We start from the raw sequence: 20,476 nt of genomic DNA on the forward strand, positions 1-20,476 counted from the left end.
TACACATATATAAACTCCGAACAATTATATACAAAGTGCTTAGATTTCTGGCCTATAGTAAACCTTCAACAAATGTTGGCTGTAGTTTTTGTAATTTTCATTAATATTCTCTTTACAGTGCTTTGCCTCACAAGTACTTGCATCTCATCCTCGCATGCACACATTTCCCTGTTTTGTTTGTTTTTGGTTTATTTTTTGAGACAGGGTCTGCTTCTGTTGCCCAGGCTGGAGTGCAGTGGTGAGATCACAACTCATCGCAGCATACAACTCCTGGGCTCAAGCGATCCAATCTCCCACCTCAGCCCTCCCAGTAGTTTGGACTATAGGCATGCACCACCACGCCCGGCTAATTAAAAAAAAAAAAAAATTTAGTAGAGACAAGGCCTCCCTATGTTGCCCAGCCTGGTTTCAAACTGCTGGACTCAAGTGATCCTCCGCCTGGCCTCCCACAGCGCTGGGATTACAGGCCTGAGCATACATTTCCCCAAATCTTATTCCTACTCAACTGGACACAGATAGTTGCTGGACACACATGACTTTCCTACACTGTTTAGTTTTTGAAAACCTCCAAGTAGCAAATCTCATCGGTTGCAAACACCAAGTAATGCGTAGTGCCTCGCCCCGTTTTTTCCTGTCCTAGACCATGTGCCCTGTTCCCCGCTACCAAGCAGAGATGAATTAGCTTCATATCTAACCGCAAATTCCCCATGAGCATAGAGATCTTCGTATATCTATAATAATTGTACTCAGGAAACTCAGGGTATGAGGAAAGAGATTCCCTTCCTTCAGGGCATGTAGACTTCCAACGGAATCCTCGATAGGTGAGAATTACTCACATCTTTGGGACTGTCTCCCTTTTAAGGCCCGAAAGACCAGATAAATCTCAGGTGAACCCACAGAAACAGGGAGCTTGGTATACTCAAAAGTCTATACGTTTCGTATTATTGAAGGGCGACCTGCGGCCGCCCTTGCTGCTGCGCATGCGCTGCAACTGCCGCTTGCTCTAGCCGGGAGTACTCAGTTCAACTCTGCTCTTCGCCGACTCGTCCCCAGACTTTTGTTCGAACTTCCCGGCCGCGGCAGAACCCACCAATCACAAACGCCCTTCCTCAAGCCACGCCCACCGTCTTCTCCGGGATCCCAAGTCCGATTTCGCGCACACCCCTCCCTTCCTTTCCTTACGCACGCTGCGCGCGGTCGTCGGCCTCTGACGTCGTCGCCTCAGCGCCGGCTCCCGGCCGGGCCGCGGCAGCCGACCGTTGGGCCGCTTGCTGAAGTCCCTCCCTCAGGAACCCCCCTGCCACCCTCCACCTCCGAACCGCTCTCGCAGCGGCGACCCATGTGGGGGTTCAGGCTCCTGCGGTCGCCGCCGCCGCTGCTGCTTCTCCTGCCGCAGCTCGGAATCGGAAACGCCTCGTCGTGCTCTCAGGCCAGAACCATGAACCCGGGCGGCAGCAGCGGCGCGCGATGCTCCCTCTCGGCCGAGGTGCGCCGCCGGCAGTGCCTGCAGCTGTCCACCGTGCCTGGAGCCGATCCGCAGCGCAGCAACGAATTGCTCCTGTTGGCGGCGGGCGGGGAGGGACTGGAGAGCCAGGACCTCCCCGGGGACCCGGCGAAGGAGGAGCCGCAGCCGCCGCGCCAGCATCACGTCCTCTATTTCCCTGGGGATGTGCAGGTAACTCGGGGCCTGCTTGGGTATCTGTTCCCTCCTCTCGTGTATACGGACGCGGTCACTGGATTCTTCCCTCGTAGCTGCTGCCTGGTTCCTTTCGTTGCCTGAACACACCCACACATTCACTGAGGGTGGCTCTTCCCTTACTCCACGAAATCCAAAACCGTGGCTTCCACGCCCCTGGCCCCCTTTGTCCATAGAACCCAATGGGGAAGGTGTCGGACGAGGGCCAGCTGTCGGTCCAGGCTTCCAGGAGGCGGAATTTGAGACAGGGAATGAGACGCATCTTGTATATTCATTCTATAATTTGGTTTTTCAGAGGACCCTGTGTGTATGTGTGTGTGTGTGTGTGTGTGTTGGGCAGGGGACAGAGATGGCTTTCAAATTAAGTTAGCACGTAGTGTTTAGAAAACGGTGGCAGTAATTAAAAATCAAACATTATGAAGGTACGACACCCAGTAACCCTAAAAAAGAGTGGGGATGGCAGAAAAGGGATAATGATTATTAAGCGTGTCAATGTTTTGATGCTCACCTCATTTTGTACATTTGCATGTTATGTTTATTATTTTATAGCTGCAGGCAAATATCCGTGGTTATGTTGCCCTGAAAACTGGATCTTAATCTAAAGTTGCATTATTTAATATGGTAGCCATTAGCCGTATATATATAGCTATCTGAATTAATTAAAATTAAATAAAACTAAAAATCCAGTTAGTCATGTTAGCTGCATTTCAAGTGCTCAGTAGCTACAGATGGCTTGTGTGTACTGTATTGGACAGCACAGATATATAGCATTATCATAGAAAATAATCCATCATCATAGAAAGTTCTAGACAGGTAAAGCTAGAATATAGCTAGGTGTAGTTTCTCTTTTTTGTTTTTTTGAGACGGAGTCTCGCTCTGTTGCCCAGGCTGGAGTGCAATGGTGCAGTCTGGACTCACTGCAACCTCCTCCTCCCCGGCTCAAGTGATTCTCGTGCCTCAGCCTCCCAAGTAGGTGGGATTACAGGCGTGTGCCACCACACTGGGCTAATTTTTATATTTTTAGTAGAGATGGGGTTTCACCATGTTGGCCAGGCTGGTCTCAAACTTCCGGCTTCAGGTGATCTGCCCACCTTGGCCTTCCAAAGTGCTGGGATTACAGGAGTGAGCCACTGCGCCCGGCCTAGATGTGTTTCTTATACTATGAAATTACAATCGTTTATTTTCAAAATTGATGCCTTAAAATGACATACTTAGAAACTTTGTGCTCTGAGTCAAATAATGATTAAGATATATATGTACACACACATACACACACACACACACACACACACACACACACACACACACACACACACACACACACACACACACACACACACACACATATATAGTATTTTCTTTTGCCCTCAAAATAACTGACTGGTTTAGTTGACTGCTAATAAAAACTGGAAAAAAAAAGAGAGAGAGAATAAAGAAAAAAAACAACTAGTACTTAGATTTAAGAGAAAAAAAAAGTCACTTACTGACTTGGTGCCCTTGTGGCTCAGATTGGGAAAATAGCATGTGACATTTCTGACTATCAGAATAATTTTGTGAAACAATTACTGCATGCATTCCTAAAATAATGATGATGATAATGATAACATTTATTGAGCACCTCCTAAAGTGTTTTAAAGTGTGCCAGCCAAGATGTATAGTACAAGACTTCAGAGGAGGTCTAAAAAGTCTTACATGCAGTTTGAGGCCAGATTGCCTGGGTTTGAACCCTGATTTAGAACTTTATATTTAGGTATAAAGTCCTTGGACAATTGTTACATCTCTCTGTATTTCAGGTACTTCAAGTATAAAATAAGAATAATAATTTATAAGGTGTCAATGGAGATTAAATATGTGAATACTCAATGAGTTCTGGTCCCTTCTCGTCTCTCTGGTGACTTTAAAAAGTATTGGAGTATCCTAGTCGTCTGTTCCTCCATGTTTCCTCTGTCTGTGTTCACTCCCTTCAGTCTCATGGCTTTACTCACTACCTGTACACTGACACCCCTCAATGTTTATGTATCTAGCCTACACATACTCCCCAAACTTTAGGCCAACCAGTTATATGCAAGATTATTTCCTTTTGGATATCTAATAGATATCCTAAACCTAAAATCTCTGGATCTTCACCCCTGTGCAGTCTTCCTCATGTCATTAATGGAAACTTTACCTTCTCAGTTGCTCAAGATAGAAATCTTGAAGTCATCCATTAGAAGTCTTTCATACCTCATATCATCAAATCTAATGGCTTCACCTTTTCAGTGTATCTAATCAGAATAACGATTGAAAAATGTAAGTCAAATCATTCCACATCTGCTTAAAACTGCAATCACTTCCCATGTCACTCAGAGTAAAAGCCAGAGTCCTTCCTGTTAATGTCCTGTCCTGCAAGGCTTTTCATTATCTCTATCTTTTCCCACCCTGTTACCTATCTGACTTGGTCTCCTTTTTCTGTTTACTTTTCTCCAGCCTCTCTGGCTTTCTTGGTGTTGCTCAAACATGTCAGGCACACTATACCTAAAAAGCGTTGTGCATACTGCCTGCAGCAGCCTTCCAAGTAGATGACTTGTAGGTTTATTACCTCACCTCTTCTGGGTCTGCTCAAGACTCTGCCTCTCTGAGACCTTTTCTGACCATTCTGTGTAATAATCATAGTATATATAGGCTTCCTATAAACTTTTCTTCTTTATTTTTACCCATTGCATTTACTATACTAGTTACTTTTCGTTTTGAGTTTTGTTTGCCTTCTGCCACTAAAATATAAATAAGCTCATGTCTGTTCACTGATATAATCTGTGATGCTTAACAGCGGCATGTAGTAGGTGTGCAGTAGATGACATGTTGTATAAATGAGTATTTGTGAGTTGCTTTGAACAATGCATGAAGTACTTGAAATGTGTTGGCTATTATATAAAATGCTATTAGGCTGATTTCCTCATCTGTATTTTTGTACTTGATTCTTTTGAGCCTAATATTTATCCTGATGAAATTTTTGCTGTTAAATACAGCCCATCTTTTTATTGTGTTGATCCTTTTAGAATGCCTATAGACATTCTATTTTATTTATTTATTTTCTTTTATTACTATTTTTTACAGAGACAGGGTCTCACTGTGTTGCCCACTCCTGTGTTCAAGTGATCCTCCCGCCTCAGCCTTTTAAAGTGTCGGGATTACAAGCATGAGCCACCACACCTGGCTGAGCATTCTTGTTATAGCTTTATTCTTAATTTGAATAAATATTGAACAGATTAGAGCTAAACAGAATTTTATAAGATAGTATTAGAAGCTTTCCCTATCTTTTTTTTTTTTTTTCCTTGAGATGGAGTCTTGCTCTGTTGCCCAGGCTGGAGTGCAATGGCATGATCTTGGCTTACTGCATCCTCCACCTCCCAGGCTCAAGTGATTCTCCTGCCTTAGCCTCCTGAGTAGCTGGGACTACAGGTGCGTGCCACCATGCCTGGCTAATTTTTTTTAATTTTTTATTTTTTTATTTTTAGTAGAGATGGGGTTTTACCATGTTGACCAGGCTGGTCTCAAACTCCTGACCTCAGGTGATCCTCCCATCTCAGCCTCCCAAAGTGCTGGGATCATAGGCGTGAGCCACCACACCTGGCCTGAAGCTTCGCCTGTCTTGATACTGTTTCATTATTTGGTGTTAATTGGAACTGGTTTTTCATATGATTTTAAGTCCTCCTAATTCCTATTAACTTCTTCATGTTCCTTTTGCAGTCATGTTTTGTTGTATGTCCTTTTTTAAAATTCTATACTTGTCCTTTATCATTTGAATTACAAGAAAGCTAAGGCCATATATATTAGTCCATTCTCATGCTGCTAATAAAGACATACCTGAAGCTGGGTAATTTATAAAGGAAAGAGGTTTAATTGAATCAGTTCCACAGGGCTGGGAGGCCTCAGGAAACTTACAATCATGGCAGAAGGGGAAGCAAATGAGTCCTTCTTCACATGGCAGGAGGAAGGAGAAGAATGAGACCAAAGTGGGGGAAGCCCCTTATAAAACTATCTCATGAGAACTCTCTCAGTATTATGAGAACAGCATGAGGGTAACCTCCCCCGTGATTCAGTTACCTCTCACTGGGTCCCTCTCACAACACATGGGGATTATGGGAACTACTATTAAGATGAGATTTGGATGGGGACACAGCCAAACCATATCATTCCACTCCTAGCCCCTCACAAATCTCATGTCCTTACATTTCAAAACATAACCGTGCCCTTCCAACAGTTCCCCAAAGTCTTAACTCATTCTAGCATTAACTCAAAAGTCTAAGTCCAAAGTTTCATCTGAGACAAGGCAAGTCGCTTCCACCTATGAGCCCATAAAATCAAAAGCAAGTTAGTTACTTCCTAGATACAATGGGGATACAGGCATTGGGTAAATACAGCCATTCCAGATGGGAGAAATGGACCAAAACAAAGGGGCTACAGGCCCCGTGCAAGTCCAAAATCCAATAGAACAGTCATTAAACCTTAAAGTCTCAAAATGATCTCCTTTAACTCCATGTCTCATATCTAGGTCACACTGATGTAAGAGCTGGGCTCCCATGGCCATGGGCAGCTCCACCCCTGTGGCTTTGCAGGGTACAGCCCCCCTCCAGGCTGCCTTCATGGCTGGTATTGAGTGTCTGCAGCTTTTCCAGGCACACAGTGCGAGCTGTTGGTTTATCTACTATTCTGGGGTCTGGATGACGGTGGCCCTTTTCTCAGCTCCACTAGGCAGTGCCCCAGTGAGGAAATGTAGAGCCCCACATTTCTTTTCCATACTGCCCTAGCAGCAGACTTCTGCCTGGACATCCAGGTGTTTTCATACATCCTCTGAAATCTAAGCAGAGGTTCCCCAACCTCAGTTCCTGACTTTTGTGCACCCACAGGGCCAACATCACATGTAAGCCACCAAGACTTGAGCTTGCACACTCTGAAGCAACAGCCTGAGCTATATGTTGGCCCCTTTTAGACACGACTGGGACACAGGGCATGAAGTTTCAAGACTGCACAAAGCAGCAAGGGCCTGGGCCCAGCCTACGAAACCATTTTTTTCTCTTAGGCCTCTGGGCCTGTGATGGGAGGAGCTGCCCTGAAGATCTGTGACGTGCCCTGGAGACATTTTTCCCCTTGTCTTGGTGATGAACATTTGGCTCCTCGTTACTTATGCAAGTGTCTGCAGTCTGCTTGAAATTCTCCTCAGAAAATGGATTTTTCTTTTTTATAGCATCGTCAGGCAGCAAATTTTCCAAACTTTTATGTGCTGCTTCCCTTTTAAATATAAGTTCCAATTTCAAACCATCCCTCCCAAGGTCAAAGTTCCACCGATCTCTGGGGCAGGGGCAGAATGCTGCCAGTCTCTTTGCTAAACCATAACAAGAGTGACCTTGGCTTCAGTTCCTAGAAGTTTATTATCTCTGTCTGAGAGCACTTCAGCCTAGAAAATCACTATCAGCATTTTGGTCAAAAGCCATTCAACAAGTCTCTAGGAAGTTCCAAACTTTCCCACATTTTCCTGTTCTCTTCTGAGCCCTACAGACTGTTCCATCCTCTGCCTGTTACCCAGCTCCAAAGTCGCTTCCACATTTTCAGGTATCCTTATAGCAGCACCCCACTATCTGCAGTACCAATTTACTATATTAGTCTATTCTCATGCTGCTGATAAAGACATACCCAAGACTATGTAATTTATAAAGCAGAGGTTTAATTGTCTCACAGTTCCACAGGGCTGGGGATGCCTCTGAAAACGTACAGTCATGGTGGAAGGGGAAGCAAACATGCCCTTCTTCATATGGTGGTAGGAAAGAGAATGAGAGCAAAGAGAGGGATGAGCCCCTTATAAAACCATCTCGTAAGAACTCACTGTCACCAGAACAGCATGAGGGTAACTGCCCCCATGATTCAATTATCTTCCTTTGGGTCCCTCCCATGTGGGGATTATGGGAACTACAATTCAAGATGAGATTTTGGTGGGGACACAACCAAACCTCATATCCATAGTATTTTGTATTTCTCTAGGTATCTATGTTTTTCTCATCTGGCAATAATGATTCTGAAGGGAGATCAAGATTTTTTTAAAGTAGGTGCTTTCCATTTTGAGTTATCTTTTTAAAGCCTTGGGTATATAATTATATGTATCCCCTTTATTTTATTTTTATTTATTTATTATCATTATATTTTCAGACGGAGTCTTGCTCTGTTGCCCAGGCTGAAGTGCAGTGGTGTAGTCTCGGTTCACTGCAACCTCCATCTCCCAGGTTCAAGCAATTCTTGTGCCTCCGCCACCTGAGTAGCTGGGATTACAGGCATGTGCCACCATGCCTGATTAATTTTTGTATTTTTAGTAGAGATGGGATATCACCATGTTGGTCAGGCTGGTCTCAAACTCCTGACCTCAAGTGATCTGCCCACCTGGGCCTCCCAAAGTGCTGGGATTACGGGTATGAGCCACTGCACCCAGCCCTTGTATTTTAAGTAAGAGTACAATTTTGTGAATTTTGACAAGTGTTAGAATTATATAACCACCATACTCATGTTGTAGAGTATCTCCATTCTCCTAAAAAGTACCTCTGTGCTCCTTTATGGTCAGTTTTCTTTTTCTAACCACTAACCTGCTTTCTTTCACTATAGTTTGTGCTTTTTCTAGAATTTTGTTATGGTCAGTTTTCTTTTCCCAACCACTAATCTGCTTTCTTTCACTATAGTTTTTGTTTTTTCTAGAATTTTGTTAATTTGTCATATGGTATGTAGTCTTTTGTGTGTGACTTGTGTCACTGTCTAATACTTTTGAAATTCATCCATCTCATTACCTGTATCCATAGTTTTTTTCATTTTTCTTTTTTTTGTTTTTTTGAGACAGGGTCTCGCTCTGTCACCTAGGCTGAAATGCAGTGGCGTGATCATGGCTCACTGCAGCCTCAACCTCCCAGGCTCAAGCGATCGTCCTACCTTAGCCTCCCAAGTAGCTGGGACTACAGGCATGCACCATCACACCTGGCTAATTTATAAAATTTTTTGTAGAAACGAGGATCTCATTATGTTGCCTAGGCTGGTCTCAAACTCCAGGGGTTAAGTGATCCTCCTGCCTTGGCCTCCCAAAGTGCTGGGATTGCAGGCATGAGCCATTGTGCCCAGCCAGTAGTCTGTTCCTTTTATTTACAGAGTAGTATTCTATGTATGGATATATAATTTGTTTATCCATTCAGCAGCTCATAAACATTTGAGTCAATTCCAGTTTTAACTCTTTAAAAATTTTGCTTTCCTAAAGGTTAGAATCTATAGATGATCATGCCCTAAGTAGTATGTCCTGGTCATGTACCTTGGAGCTTCCTGTACTTTATCAGGCAGCTCTCTTAGGCTGGACCCTGTTCTGGTCATTCTAGCCTGCTTACCTCAGATGTGCCCTTTATGTTTATAATAAACAGAAATTTATTTAGCTTATGATTCTGGAGGTTAGGAGGGGCCTGCATCTGGTGAGGGCCTTCTTGCCCTGTCATCTCATGGTGGAAGGCAGAAGGGCAAGAGAGCACTAGGGAGTGGGGGAGGGGAAGGAGAGGCCAAATTCATCCTTTTATCAAGAACCATTAATCCGTTCATGAGAGTAGAGCCCTTGTGACCTAATCACCTCTTAAAGGTCCCACCTCTAATCATAGTTGCTTTGGGGATTAAGTTTCCAAAACATGAACTTTGGTGGACACATTCAAACCATAGCAGAAGTTTGCTCTGCTCTAAGGGCAGAACACTTAGTTTGAATCTATGATTTGTCTACAAACTCTTGGAGACACATGTCAAGATTTCCTAAAAATCCTTTGTTCCTTACTTCAATAACAGTTTGGGGTGGCTCTCTGAGTTTTTGCAGGTCAGCAAGCATCTAACTGTGGAGCAGTAAGCATTCTTTAAACTCTCAAGAGATTCTCTTGTGGCCTGCCTCACTGGGGATGAGAAGCATGGCCTTTCACCCCTTACCTCTTATGGGGATAGTGCATTGCATTCCCAACTAGGATAAAAACTCTCTTGAAAGAAATCTCTCTCTTTCCTTAGTCTTTAACCTTTTCTGTAGATTGGCCATGGGTAACAGCCTTGGTTGCAGAACCAGTTTGGGCTACCTTTTTGTAACTTGTATAGGGGTGTCTGGTGCCTCTTTTTAGAATATAAAAGTGTGTTTCCATTGTTCTCAGATCTGGGCTTTGACACACAGTAATGATTCCATCTTTACATTTTACTGCATACAGTTCCTTAGAATAAGCATTCTACTTCCTCTAACTGTGGAACCCGGGGCTGAGCAAGGAAAATATCACGTTTCTAGATTTAGAGCACCTTCTATGTGGTAGGGACAAAACTGAGAGTCATAAAATCTAGGTTCGTTTTGGCTCATTAACTAAATAAATATATAAATAACTGTAGTTTCTAGGACCTCAGGTTCCTTAACTATAAAAAGGATTTAAATGAGCCCTTCCAGATGTAACTGCCTATAATTTCATGATAATTGTATGTATCATTAATTATAAAATAATTGTGCAGAAAGCAATAGCAGAATCCATAAAAGGTCAAATGATGGCCTTCTAGGAATTCGCATTTTTTTTTTTTTTCAGACGGAGTCTTGCTCTGTCACCCAGGATGGAGTACAATGGCGCAGTCTTGGCTCATTGCAACCTCCACCTCCCGGGTTCAAGTGATTCTTCTGCCTCAGCCTGCCGAGTAGCTGTGACTACAGGCACGTGCCACCATGCCTGGTTAATTTTTGTATTTTTAGTAGAGATAGGGTTTCACCATGTTGGCTAGGATGGTCTCCATCTCCTGACCTCGTGATCCGCCCGCCTTGGCCTCCCAGAGTGCTGGGATTACAGGCATGAGCCACTGCACCTGGCCTGGGAATTAGTATTTTTAACATATATGGCTCAAACTACTAATATTAGTGAAATATAACTTAGGAAGGAATTGAACATCATAGTGGGAAAATTATCATAGGACATGAATAGAAAATTAACAAAAGAAAAATGAAAACTGCCAGTTAACAATGTTTAACCTGATTGGGAATCAAAACATGCAAATTAAATCAAAAGTAAATCAAAACATGCAAATTAAATCAAAACATGCAAATTAAATCATTTTATCATAGTAGCAAGGATTTTTAAAAATTGATGCTAATAGCCATTAGCATTAAGGATGGGTAAAGATGTGGGAAAATAAGCACTCTTATGATTCCAGTGAAAGTGTAAATTAGTATTAACCTTAGATGTTTAAAAATTATGATGCCAGTCTATATTGATATGGAACCATGCCTGTAATATATTTTTAAGTGAAAACTATGTATAAGCTTATTGCTTGGTGGGGGAGAAGAATGCTCCCTTGTATACGTACTTGAATATGTGTATGCTAGAGAAAACTGGACTGCTAGACATCAGAATTTTAATAATGATTATTTTTAATTGGTGGTTATATGGATGATTTTTCTATCTTACCTATACCTTTGTATATAGACTGAATTTTTGTAGTATTTACTAGTTTTAATTTTTAAATAGAGAAAATGTGCATATTGCTAAAAGTTCAGATTATTTCAGGTTTTACATTGAAAAGTAATTCTTTCACCCCATTCCCTCCAGTTGCCCATTTCCCTTCCCTTCTCCAAGGCTGCTACTGTTAGATATATATACACACACATATATATATATATATGGGACTACAGGGGCACACCACCACACCCTGCCAATTTTTGTATTTTTTTTTTTTTTGTAATAGAGACAGGATTTCACATGTTGCTCACGCTGGTCTCAAACTCAAGCAGTTTGCCTGCCTCTGCCTCCCAAAGTGCTGGTATTATAGGCGTGAACCACCGCCCTCAGCCTCAGGCTTTTTTTAAAAATACAAATGGTTGCATAGTGTACTGGATTTTTTAGCCCTTATTTTACAACCCATAGGAGTAGGAGTACTCCTAGAGCTGCCTCATTCTTTTGAAGCAGAGATAAATATCCTTATACATATTTATTTATGCATATATGTAAGTATATCAATGAGATAAATTTCTCGAATTACTAGGTCAAAAGGAGAGTGTATTTAAAACTGATAGATACTGTGTATGACCATTAGAAATTAGGAAAACTCACATCATTTATCTTATTTTTCTCTCACCCTCTATATCCAGTCCATCTGCAAATCCTGTTGACACTACCTCCAAAATAAATTCAGGACCTGACCACTTCTACTACTCTGGTTCAAGCTGCCTTCTCTTATCAGGATTTTATTTCAGTAACCTTTTAACGGTCTCCTTGCATCAGCTATTGCCCCTTCATTATTAGGAGCCAGAGTAATCTTTTCAAAGCATGTATTGTATCAGCCCTTGGCTCCAGATCCTTTCAGAGCAAAAGGCAAAATCTTTGTGGTGTCTTATAAAGCCTGGTCAGCACCTTTCCTCTTCCCTAAACAATCTCTCTGCCCTCCTTTGTGATCACGTTTGATACTGTTGACTCCTCTGGAGCCACACTGACCTCATTGCTGTGTCTGGGTTATGTTCAGCAAGCTCCCACCTCAGGGCCTTTTGCAGTTGTAGTTCCTTCTGCCTGAAATACCCACGTGGTTCACTCTCTGAGTTCCTTCAGGTCCTTTCAAACTATCACTTTATGGAGAAGCCTTTCCTGACCATTCTGTGTTAACTAATAATTTTCTACCTTCTCCAAAACCTTGTCTTCCTTTTCTCCTGCTTTACTTATTATGTTCCGTTGTACTTACTACCATCTAATATATATATATATTTTTGAAATGTTTCCAAGCTATAAGTCTAATATGTTTTGAACTGTCCAATATGGTAGCCACTAATCACTTGTGGCTGTTGACTACTTAAAATGTTGTTAGTCCACTTGAGGAACTAAATTTAATAGAGGAACGAAATTTTTAACTGTATTTAATTTCAGTTAATTTAAATGTATATTAAAAAACGGATACCCAGTTCAGTTCATGGAAAACTTTTAAGTATATTTGGAACAAGTTGGGTATGTGAGTTTACTTTTTCAGCTGTAAATTTTATGAGATTCAAATTCAGATCAAGTATTTCTGATGAAAATTTAGCATCCAAATTGAGATGTACTATAAGTATGAATACACACTGGATTTCAAGCACTTAGGAAGGAAAAAAGAATGTTAAGATCCTCCAGTAATTTTTAATATTGGTAACATGTTGAGATTGTGATATTTTGTATATATTTAGCTCAAGAAAGAAATTAAAATTAGTTTCACCTGTTAACTTTTTACTTTTTAAAATCTGGCGCTTGAAAATTTTAAATGTGGCTCATGTTTTATTTCTGTTGGACAGTGCTGCTCTATTTACTTGTGGAGTTGTTTGTTGTGTGTATCTCTGCAGTAGAATGTGAGCTCCATGTGAACAAGGGTTTAGTCTCTTTTGTTCCCTGCCCAACTGGTAGGTATCCAGTAAATTTTATAGAACAAATGAGTAAATTTGAATGAATCTCCCCCCCCAAAAAAAAGTCAGTATGAATAAAATTAAAACAGTTTATATGTACATCCTAGGACCTAAACAAAAAGTTATGGTTAGTATATATAGAATGCTTATAAATAAGGTGTAAATACAAAAGGACAAAGGAGGCTGGGTATGGTGGCTCATGCCTATAATACCAATACTTTGGGAGAATGAGGTAGGAGGATGGTTTAGTCCAGGAGTTTGAGACTAGCCTGTGCAACAAAGTGAGATCTTCTCTCTACAAAGAATAAAAACGTTAGCTACATGTGATGATATGCACCTGTGGTCCCAGCTACTCGGGAGGCTGAGGAGGGAGGATTGCTTGAGCCCGGTAGGTCAAGGCTGCAGTGAGCCATAATCATGCCACTGCACTCCAGCCTGGATGACAGAGCAAGATCCTGTCTCACACAAAAAGTGGGGAATGAGGGGCAAAGGATATAAATAGGCAAGAATAGAAATCCAGACTTAAATTACAAATATTCTTTGACCTAGTTTTTCCATATCTAGGAATTTAAGGATATAATCACAGATGTGTACAAAGAGTTTTCTATAATGTTTATTGCAGCTTTGTGTATAATACTAAATTTGAAATTGAATGTACTGTTCAGGTTGCTAGAGAAATCCAAAGAGGGAGGGGTATAGAATGGCAACTTAGGGAAATATTTTAAGATTCTGTGTTGGTCAGAAAGTCTATCTAGTGAACCAAATTTATATTTTCAGTTGATGTGTTAGGAAAATTGATTATATGTATATACTAAAATAAAATTTGTTAAACATTATCTATAACTCTTCAAAATTAAATTTTTAAAAACTTTTTACTGTTCCATGTAGGTATATCTTATTTCCTTGTCTCTTGATAGATTTCAGGCTTAAACTGAAGAAGTAATTGGTTCAAAAATCTTATTACTAGAAAGTAATGACAAATTTATAGTTTTCATTTCTAGTGTATATTAACCATAGGTCATTGTAACATCCTTTCTCCACAATAAAAATGGAAACTGTTTTGTGGAAATCATTTTATGTAAATATGTATTTAATACTTATTTCATCTTTCTTACCTTTCAGAATTACCATGAAATTATGACTCGTCATCCTGAGAATTATCAATGGGAAAACTGGAGTCTAGAAAATGTTGCTACCATTTTAGCCCACCGGTTCCCCAATAGTTACATTTGGGTGATAAAATGTTCCCGAATGCATTTGCACAAATTCAGCTGCTATGACAATTTTGTGAAAAGTAACATGTTTGGTGCCCCAGAACACAATACTGACTTTGGAGCTTTTAAGCACCTTTATATGTTATTAGTTAATGCTTTTAATTTAAGTCAGAATAGTTTATCAAAGAAAAGTTTGAATGTTTGGAATAAGGACTCCATAGCATCTAACTGTAGATCCAGTTCTTCTCATACTACGAATGGTTGCCAGGGAGAAAAAGTGAGGACCTGTGAAAAGTCTGATGAATCTGCCATGAGTTTTTATCCACCATCACTAAATGATGCATCTTTTACTTTGATTGGATTCAGTAAAGGTTGTGTTGTTTTGAATCAGTTGCTTTTTGAATTGAAAGAAGCCAAGAAAGACAAGAACATAGATGCTTTTATCAAAAGCATAAGAACAATGTATTGGCTGGATGGTGGTCATTCTGGAGGAAGCAATACTTGGGTTACTTATCCAGAAGTCTTGAAAGAATTTGCACAAACAGGGATTATCGTTCACACTCATGTAACACCTTACCAAGTACGTGATCCAATGAGATCTTGGATTGGAAAGGAGCACAAGAAATTTGTTCAGATACTTGGGGATTTTGGTATGCAGGTGACTAGCCAAATTCATTTTACAAAGGAAGCTCCTTCCATAGAGAATCACTTCAGGGTTCATGAAGTATTTTGAGATTACAGGTATATTAATGAACTTGTTCACTGGAAGAACATAAGCACTTTGAGTGCTATAAATTCAGATTATGGGATGTAATTCATACCTGCATTGTCAGTTTTGGGGTATGGGGGGAAGCACACATTCCTAAAATGTGAGTGTAATGTGCAATAGTATTTTTTGCTTGTGAATGTGAGCAGTTATTAATTTGGATTGAGTTAGAATTAGTTAATTTGAAATCTAACAAGGTGGTTTGTAATAATCCTGAGGAGATATAAGACCCTTAAAAATGAAAGTTACAACGTAGTTCTTATAAAAGGTAACTAAAATTGTTACTGTTGGAAATAACTGCTTTTCTGAGTAATGTTTTAAACTAATTTGGTGACATTTTAACAGTAACTAGCTATTTTAAGTGGAAATATTTTCATTTCTCTTCAAACAAAAGCAAAGGTACGATGCTGTTTTCTCTCATTTTGGAATAACTGTACTCTGCCTCTTGTGTTTTTGTAAACTCCTTGACTCATTCTTTAATGTGTCACCAAGTACTTTTCTCATGAGAGTCAACATATATTTGTTTCCAGATGTCCAAAAGTGTACAGTAGTGTAAAGGTGGTTTTTAAAAACATAGCCAGGTGTGGTGGTGTGTGCCTTTAGTTCCAGCTACTCAGGAGGCTAAGGCAGGAGGATTGCTTGAGCCCAGGCTGTGGTTCACCATGATTGTGTTTGAGACTAGATATTGCACTTCAACCTGGGCAACATAGTGAGACTTCATCTGTAAAACAAAATGAAACAAAATTACACTTAAGCACTATTGTTTAATTTTTAATTGTCAGTTTTTTATTATTTTGGATAAGACATTCTGGGGTTTCTTGAATCTTGGCCAAAAACCAGTTGTTTTGGAAAATTGCTTTAAATTGAGCATATTTATGTATATTGGATAAAAATGTACTACAGAGCAAATTTCAAATTTTTCATTAATCAGTCTTTTTGAAAGGATCAACTTGGATAAAATAAATATATAAAGCTCTATTTGTTAGAGCTCTATTAAAAAGGAAACAGATTCCATAGATCTAAGTCAGTGTTTCTCCAGAAGCATGATTTTGTCTGCCAAAAGAAAATAGCTCTCTTTGGCCAAAATGCAAAATTACACTGCTATAAGAAAAGTTACAAGGGAAAGTTTGAAGACACAAATGATTTAATTTTGGCTCAAAAACTGAATTTGCTTAACACTGCTACATAATTTGGGTGAAGTTTCCTTCTGCCCGTTTTTCTTGACCTAGATAAATACACTTTGAGAAACCCAGATCTAATGAATGTCAACCAACATTGACATTGTAATTGGGTGATTACAATAAAAGGTGAGCAGTTTGTTGTTTATTAATAATTAGCTTTTGCAGGTCATGAAATAGCAGGGAAGTAACATGCTGCTTTAGGACTAAAAAAAAAAAAAAGACACTGAAGCTTAATACCTTAATGACCCAGAAGACCTAGATTTATAAAGCCATATAGAATAAAAATGTTAATTTCTTGGTTTCTTCCCAGAATTATATTTTAATAACTCTATAAATACATTCCAAATATTCAGAGACTCATGAGAAAGGATTCTTAACAAATGCTTAAAAATAACATCTTTTTGGTGTTTTAACACTTAATTTTATAAACTGCAGAACAGCATCGCTAAATGGTTTTTTTTTTTTTTTAAAGACAAAGTAGTAGTATGTTGCTTCAGTTTCTTTAAATACCTCCTGTTTCTTTTGAGACCAAAAATTCCCATGAAGGAAATAAATCAGCCTGATTTTAACATTTTACATATTACATTGCCTTTAAGCACTATGATTGGATGGCTTTGTTTCTATTTGTTTAATAATCCTTGGTTAAATTCACACGTATCTAAAGTAAAGTAGCTGAGTTACTGAATTCTATAAGGGGAAGAAAAAGCATTTATTTTCACATGATTAACTGAAATGGAAAAGTAAGACATTTAGCAGAATTCATTTAAAAATAAAATAATTTTTAAAAAATCAGACGTATTTAAAAATCTGGGTTCTTTGTCTATCCAGTATGTGAATGCTTAATTATAAATGTTACATGTTGAATGGATATTAAGAGTAACTCACCAGGCACCCAAAACTGCCATCATAGCAAAATGAGACAATATTGAAAAGAAAAAATATTTTCTGGAATGAAAATATGTTCAAATTGATCCATATTCAGATATTTTCTATTTAATATTTCAGATTGGTCCTTTGTCCACATGTAAAACTTATTGTAATGTTAATTTATACTTTTGGTTTGTGCCTTTGTCATGAGTTGAGAAAAGTAGTCCTACAAATAATGTGAAAGTTGTTACCACCACAGCATGAATGTATAATTGTATTAAAATTGATCATCCACAGAAGTTTGTTTGGATGTGCTTTATATTATTAGCATTGTTAAAACTTCAGATTATTTAAAAGGAAGCCATTTCTGTCTACCCTGCTAGGTTGGGTTTGTATATAGTAAGTCCTCACTTAACATATCAGTAGGTTCTTGGAAACTGGGACTTGAAGCAATATAACAAAACTAATTTTTTTTCTCATTGTTTTAACTAGATGACAATGAACAAAATGTTGAGGACCTGCTGTTTGTCCTTTTGTTTAAAGTCACAGTTTCTTAAGAACTTGTGCACATTAAGTGAGGACTTACTCCTATGTCTTTTCATTATCCTCCATGTCTTTTCAAATGAGCAACTTTGAACCTTTTTTGTACAAATACATATCTTCTCCCTTTAAAATTGCTCCATAAAAATTTGCACTATATCCACTTCTTTTATTGGATTTCATAGAGAACAAAACCTCTAACAAGTTCATCCTTTTCTCCTTTTGGTGCTAATCATCTCAGTGATCTGTAGTTCTGTAGTCCTTTAGCTTCTTACAAGACTTGGTTAGGGTATGGTGTAATCTATTTTTCATTTCATTCATGTAATCTAAGTAACCACCAAGGTCAAGGAGGGTAGGCAATAAGGATATAGGACAGACAATACAAAGTCCCAGCATGTTGGTATAGAAATGTTTTTAATACATTAAAGCTTATGAGGTAAAATACAAAACAAAAGGTAGTATTCATAAAAGAGCTATTTTGTTTTATTTCACTTGAAGGTCTTTAAGAGAAACAAACATAAGAGGAGATATAGACAGACCTCATCTGTAAACTCATGTGCTCTTTACAAAGGCAGAGACCCAGCAGCTTTTAAGCCAGTTAGTGGTAGAGCCAGGCAGAGTCACCAAAAAAGGTCATTTTAGTATCCTGTTTAATGGAACTTAAAAAGACTACATCACACACTGGGGCCTGTCGTGGGGTGGGCAGAGGGGGTAGGGATAGCATTAGGAGATACACCTAATGTAAATGACAAGTTAACGGGTACAGCACACCAAAATGGCACATGTATACATATGTAACAAACCTGCACGTTGTGCACATGTACCCTAGAAGTTATAGTTAAAAAAAAAGAGAGGACTACAACTTAGGTATGTTTAAGACACCCAAAAACTTGTGGCTTGTATGCTTGAAACAAGACTAAGGTAACACCAGAGATGCATGGGTGACTGCCAATCTATGTTAGTTCCTCCTGACTACATCTATTTTTTAGCACTGGGGAAAGGAGTCACAGCAGCACAGTTCCAATTCCATCCAGGCCTGCCTTCCAGCTTCCTGCATTTTTTTTTTTTTTTGTCAACTCCTTTGATGTCTGTTGGCAACTTTTTATAGGTGATAGAAAAGCCGCCTTACTAAGGTTCTTTCCAAATGTTCACATAGCTGCTGTTCAAAAGGATGAAGGATACAAAGTAAGTTTTGTTGACTTTGTTTCCTTTGACTTGGTATTTCATCAAAGTGAGTTAGAAATTAATTACAGAACAAATAGAATTCTAATGTATTCAAATACCAAGACAAATAATATTATGGAAATGCTAATAATTATACTCTGCTAAGTTTTGTTTTGAGACAGAAGAACTTGAACTCCTGGTTTCAAGTGCTCCTCCTGCCTCAGCCTCCCAAGTTGCTGGGACTACAGGTGTGGACCACCACTCCCAGCTCTGCATATAGTCTTCTTTTTTTTTTTTTTTGAGACAGGGTCTTACTCTGTCACCCACGCTGGAGTGCAGTAGCACAATTCCAGCTCACTGCAACCTGCACCTCCCAGGCTCAAGTGATCCTCCTATCTTAGCCTCCTGAGTAGCTGGGACTACAGGCGCACACCACCACACCCGGCTAATTTTTTGTATTTTTAGTAGAGACAAAGATTCGCCACATTGCCCAGGCTGGTCTCGAACTCGAGTTCAGATGATGCGCCCACCTCAATGCATATAGTGTTTTTACAACGTATTTTGAAAGGATAATGTAAACAAAAGTCCAAATAATACAAAACTGCAGATTCCAATCGGCCCACCTAGTTGAACCTCTTCTTAGAGGCGTAACTATCACTGGTTTCTTGTGCATCCTTAGAGATAATTATATGCATATGCAAATAAGGTGTTCACACACCACGTACCTTGTTTTACACAAATGACAGTACAGTTTCAAATATGTTTTTCATGTAACATATTTAATTCTTGTATTATTAGTAGAGATGGAGTTTCACCATGTTGGCCAGGATGGTCTTGATCTCCTGACCTCGTGATCTGCCCGCCTTGGCCTCCCAAAGTGCTGGGATTACACAGGCATGAGCCACCGCACCTGACCCATCATTACTTTTATTTTGAATCTTGTCTGTGTAGCAAGCAGTGCTGTGAGAAATTTTGTTGGCAGAGGAAAAAAATTCCATTTTGCATCAGGTCAAGCCCCCAGACTAGTCAAAGAAAAGCTGTGTAATGTATTCAGAAGTACTGGAGAGGTGCTGCACATTAGGGAGAAAGAATGGAGAGTTACTGCTCACAACTAATCCCAGTTTCTATCACCCATAGCTATGTGAGCCCAGACAATCATTAAGCAATCTGGGTTGGTTAGATGGCTTCTAAGATCTCTTTCAATAAAAAAGTTCTAAGATTCAGAAATCCTGAGAAGTTGCGCTAACATACACTGTATAATATTTTATACGTTAAAAACAAACATCTCATTTGGTTAACCCAGTAGGAAAAAAAGATTATTTTGTATTTGAAATAAACAGACCCTAATATTAAAAATTATGACCAGGGAAATAATTTTAAAACATCCCAAAGGAAAGTTCTCTAACTTTCTAAATAAAAATTAATACTGCAACAAGAGCTACCTCAAATCTCTCAGCAAAGAAAGAATATAATTAAATAGAAGAACTAGCACCAGTCATCAACTATGTGCCTGCCCTTGAACTATCTATCTGCATTTTTGTAGTTCTGTTTTAAAGATGAGGAAAATAAGGTTCATAGATAAATGTTATTTTGTCTCAGGTCATACAGTTTGCTTCTCCATTAAACAATCAATTGAGA

The 20,476-nt window shown here is 39.4% G+C and overlaps 2 protein-coding genes across 2 annotated transcripts in view; one reads left to right on the forward strand and one right to left on the reverse strand.

Annotated features, from left to right (window-relative positions):
* The first annotated feature begins 1,205 nt into the window (after nt 1-1,205).
* Nucleotides 1,206-17,430, forward strand: C12H2orf69 (chromosome 12 C2orf69 homolog). Its single transcript, XM_015110643.3, has 2 exons — nt 1,206-1,675; nt 14,229-17,430. The coding sequence occupies exons 1-2, from the start codon at nt 1,340-1,342 to the stop codon at nt 15,051-15,053; spliced, it is 1,161 nt and encodes a 386-aa protein (XP_014966129.1). The 5' UTR covers nt 1,206-1,339; the 3' UTR covers nt 15,054-17,430.
* TYW5 (tRNA-yW synthesizing protein 5) overlaps nt 13,696-20,476 on the reverse strand; it is a 30,843-nt gene continuing 24,062 nt past the window's right edge. The window contains exon 9 of the mRNA XM_077956254.1: nt 13,696-15,807. The gene's annotated coding sequence lies outside the window, so the exon portion shown is untranslated. The remainder of the gene's footprint in view (nt 15,808-20,476) is intronic.

The sequence above is a fragment of the Macaca mulatta genome, chromosome 12 (assembly GCF_049350105.2).
Source record: "Macaca mulatta isolate MMU2019108-1 chromosome 12, T2T-MMU8v2.0, whole genome shotgun sequence".
Lineage (NCBI taxonomy): Eukaryota > Metazoa > Chordata > Mammalia > Primates > Cercopithecidae > Macaca > Macaca mulatta.

Excerpts from the sequence above, each read along its gene's own strand:
- C12H2orf69 (XM_015110643.3), top strand. The coding sequence starts at position 1,340 with ATGTGGGGGTTCAGGCTCCTGCGGTCGCCGCCGCCGCTGCTGCTTCTC. Across the intron at positions 1,676-14,228 it reads ATTTCCCTGGGGATGTGCAG|AATTACCATGAAATTATGAC; the intron begins GTAACTCGGGGC and ends CTTACCTTTCAG.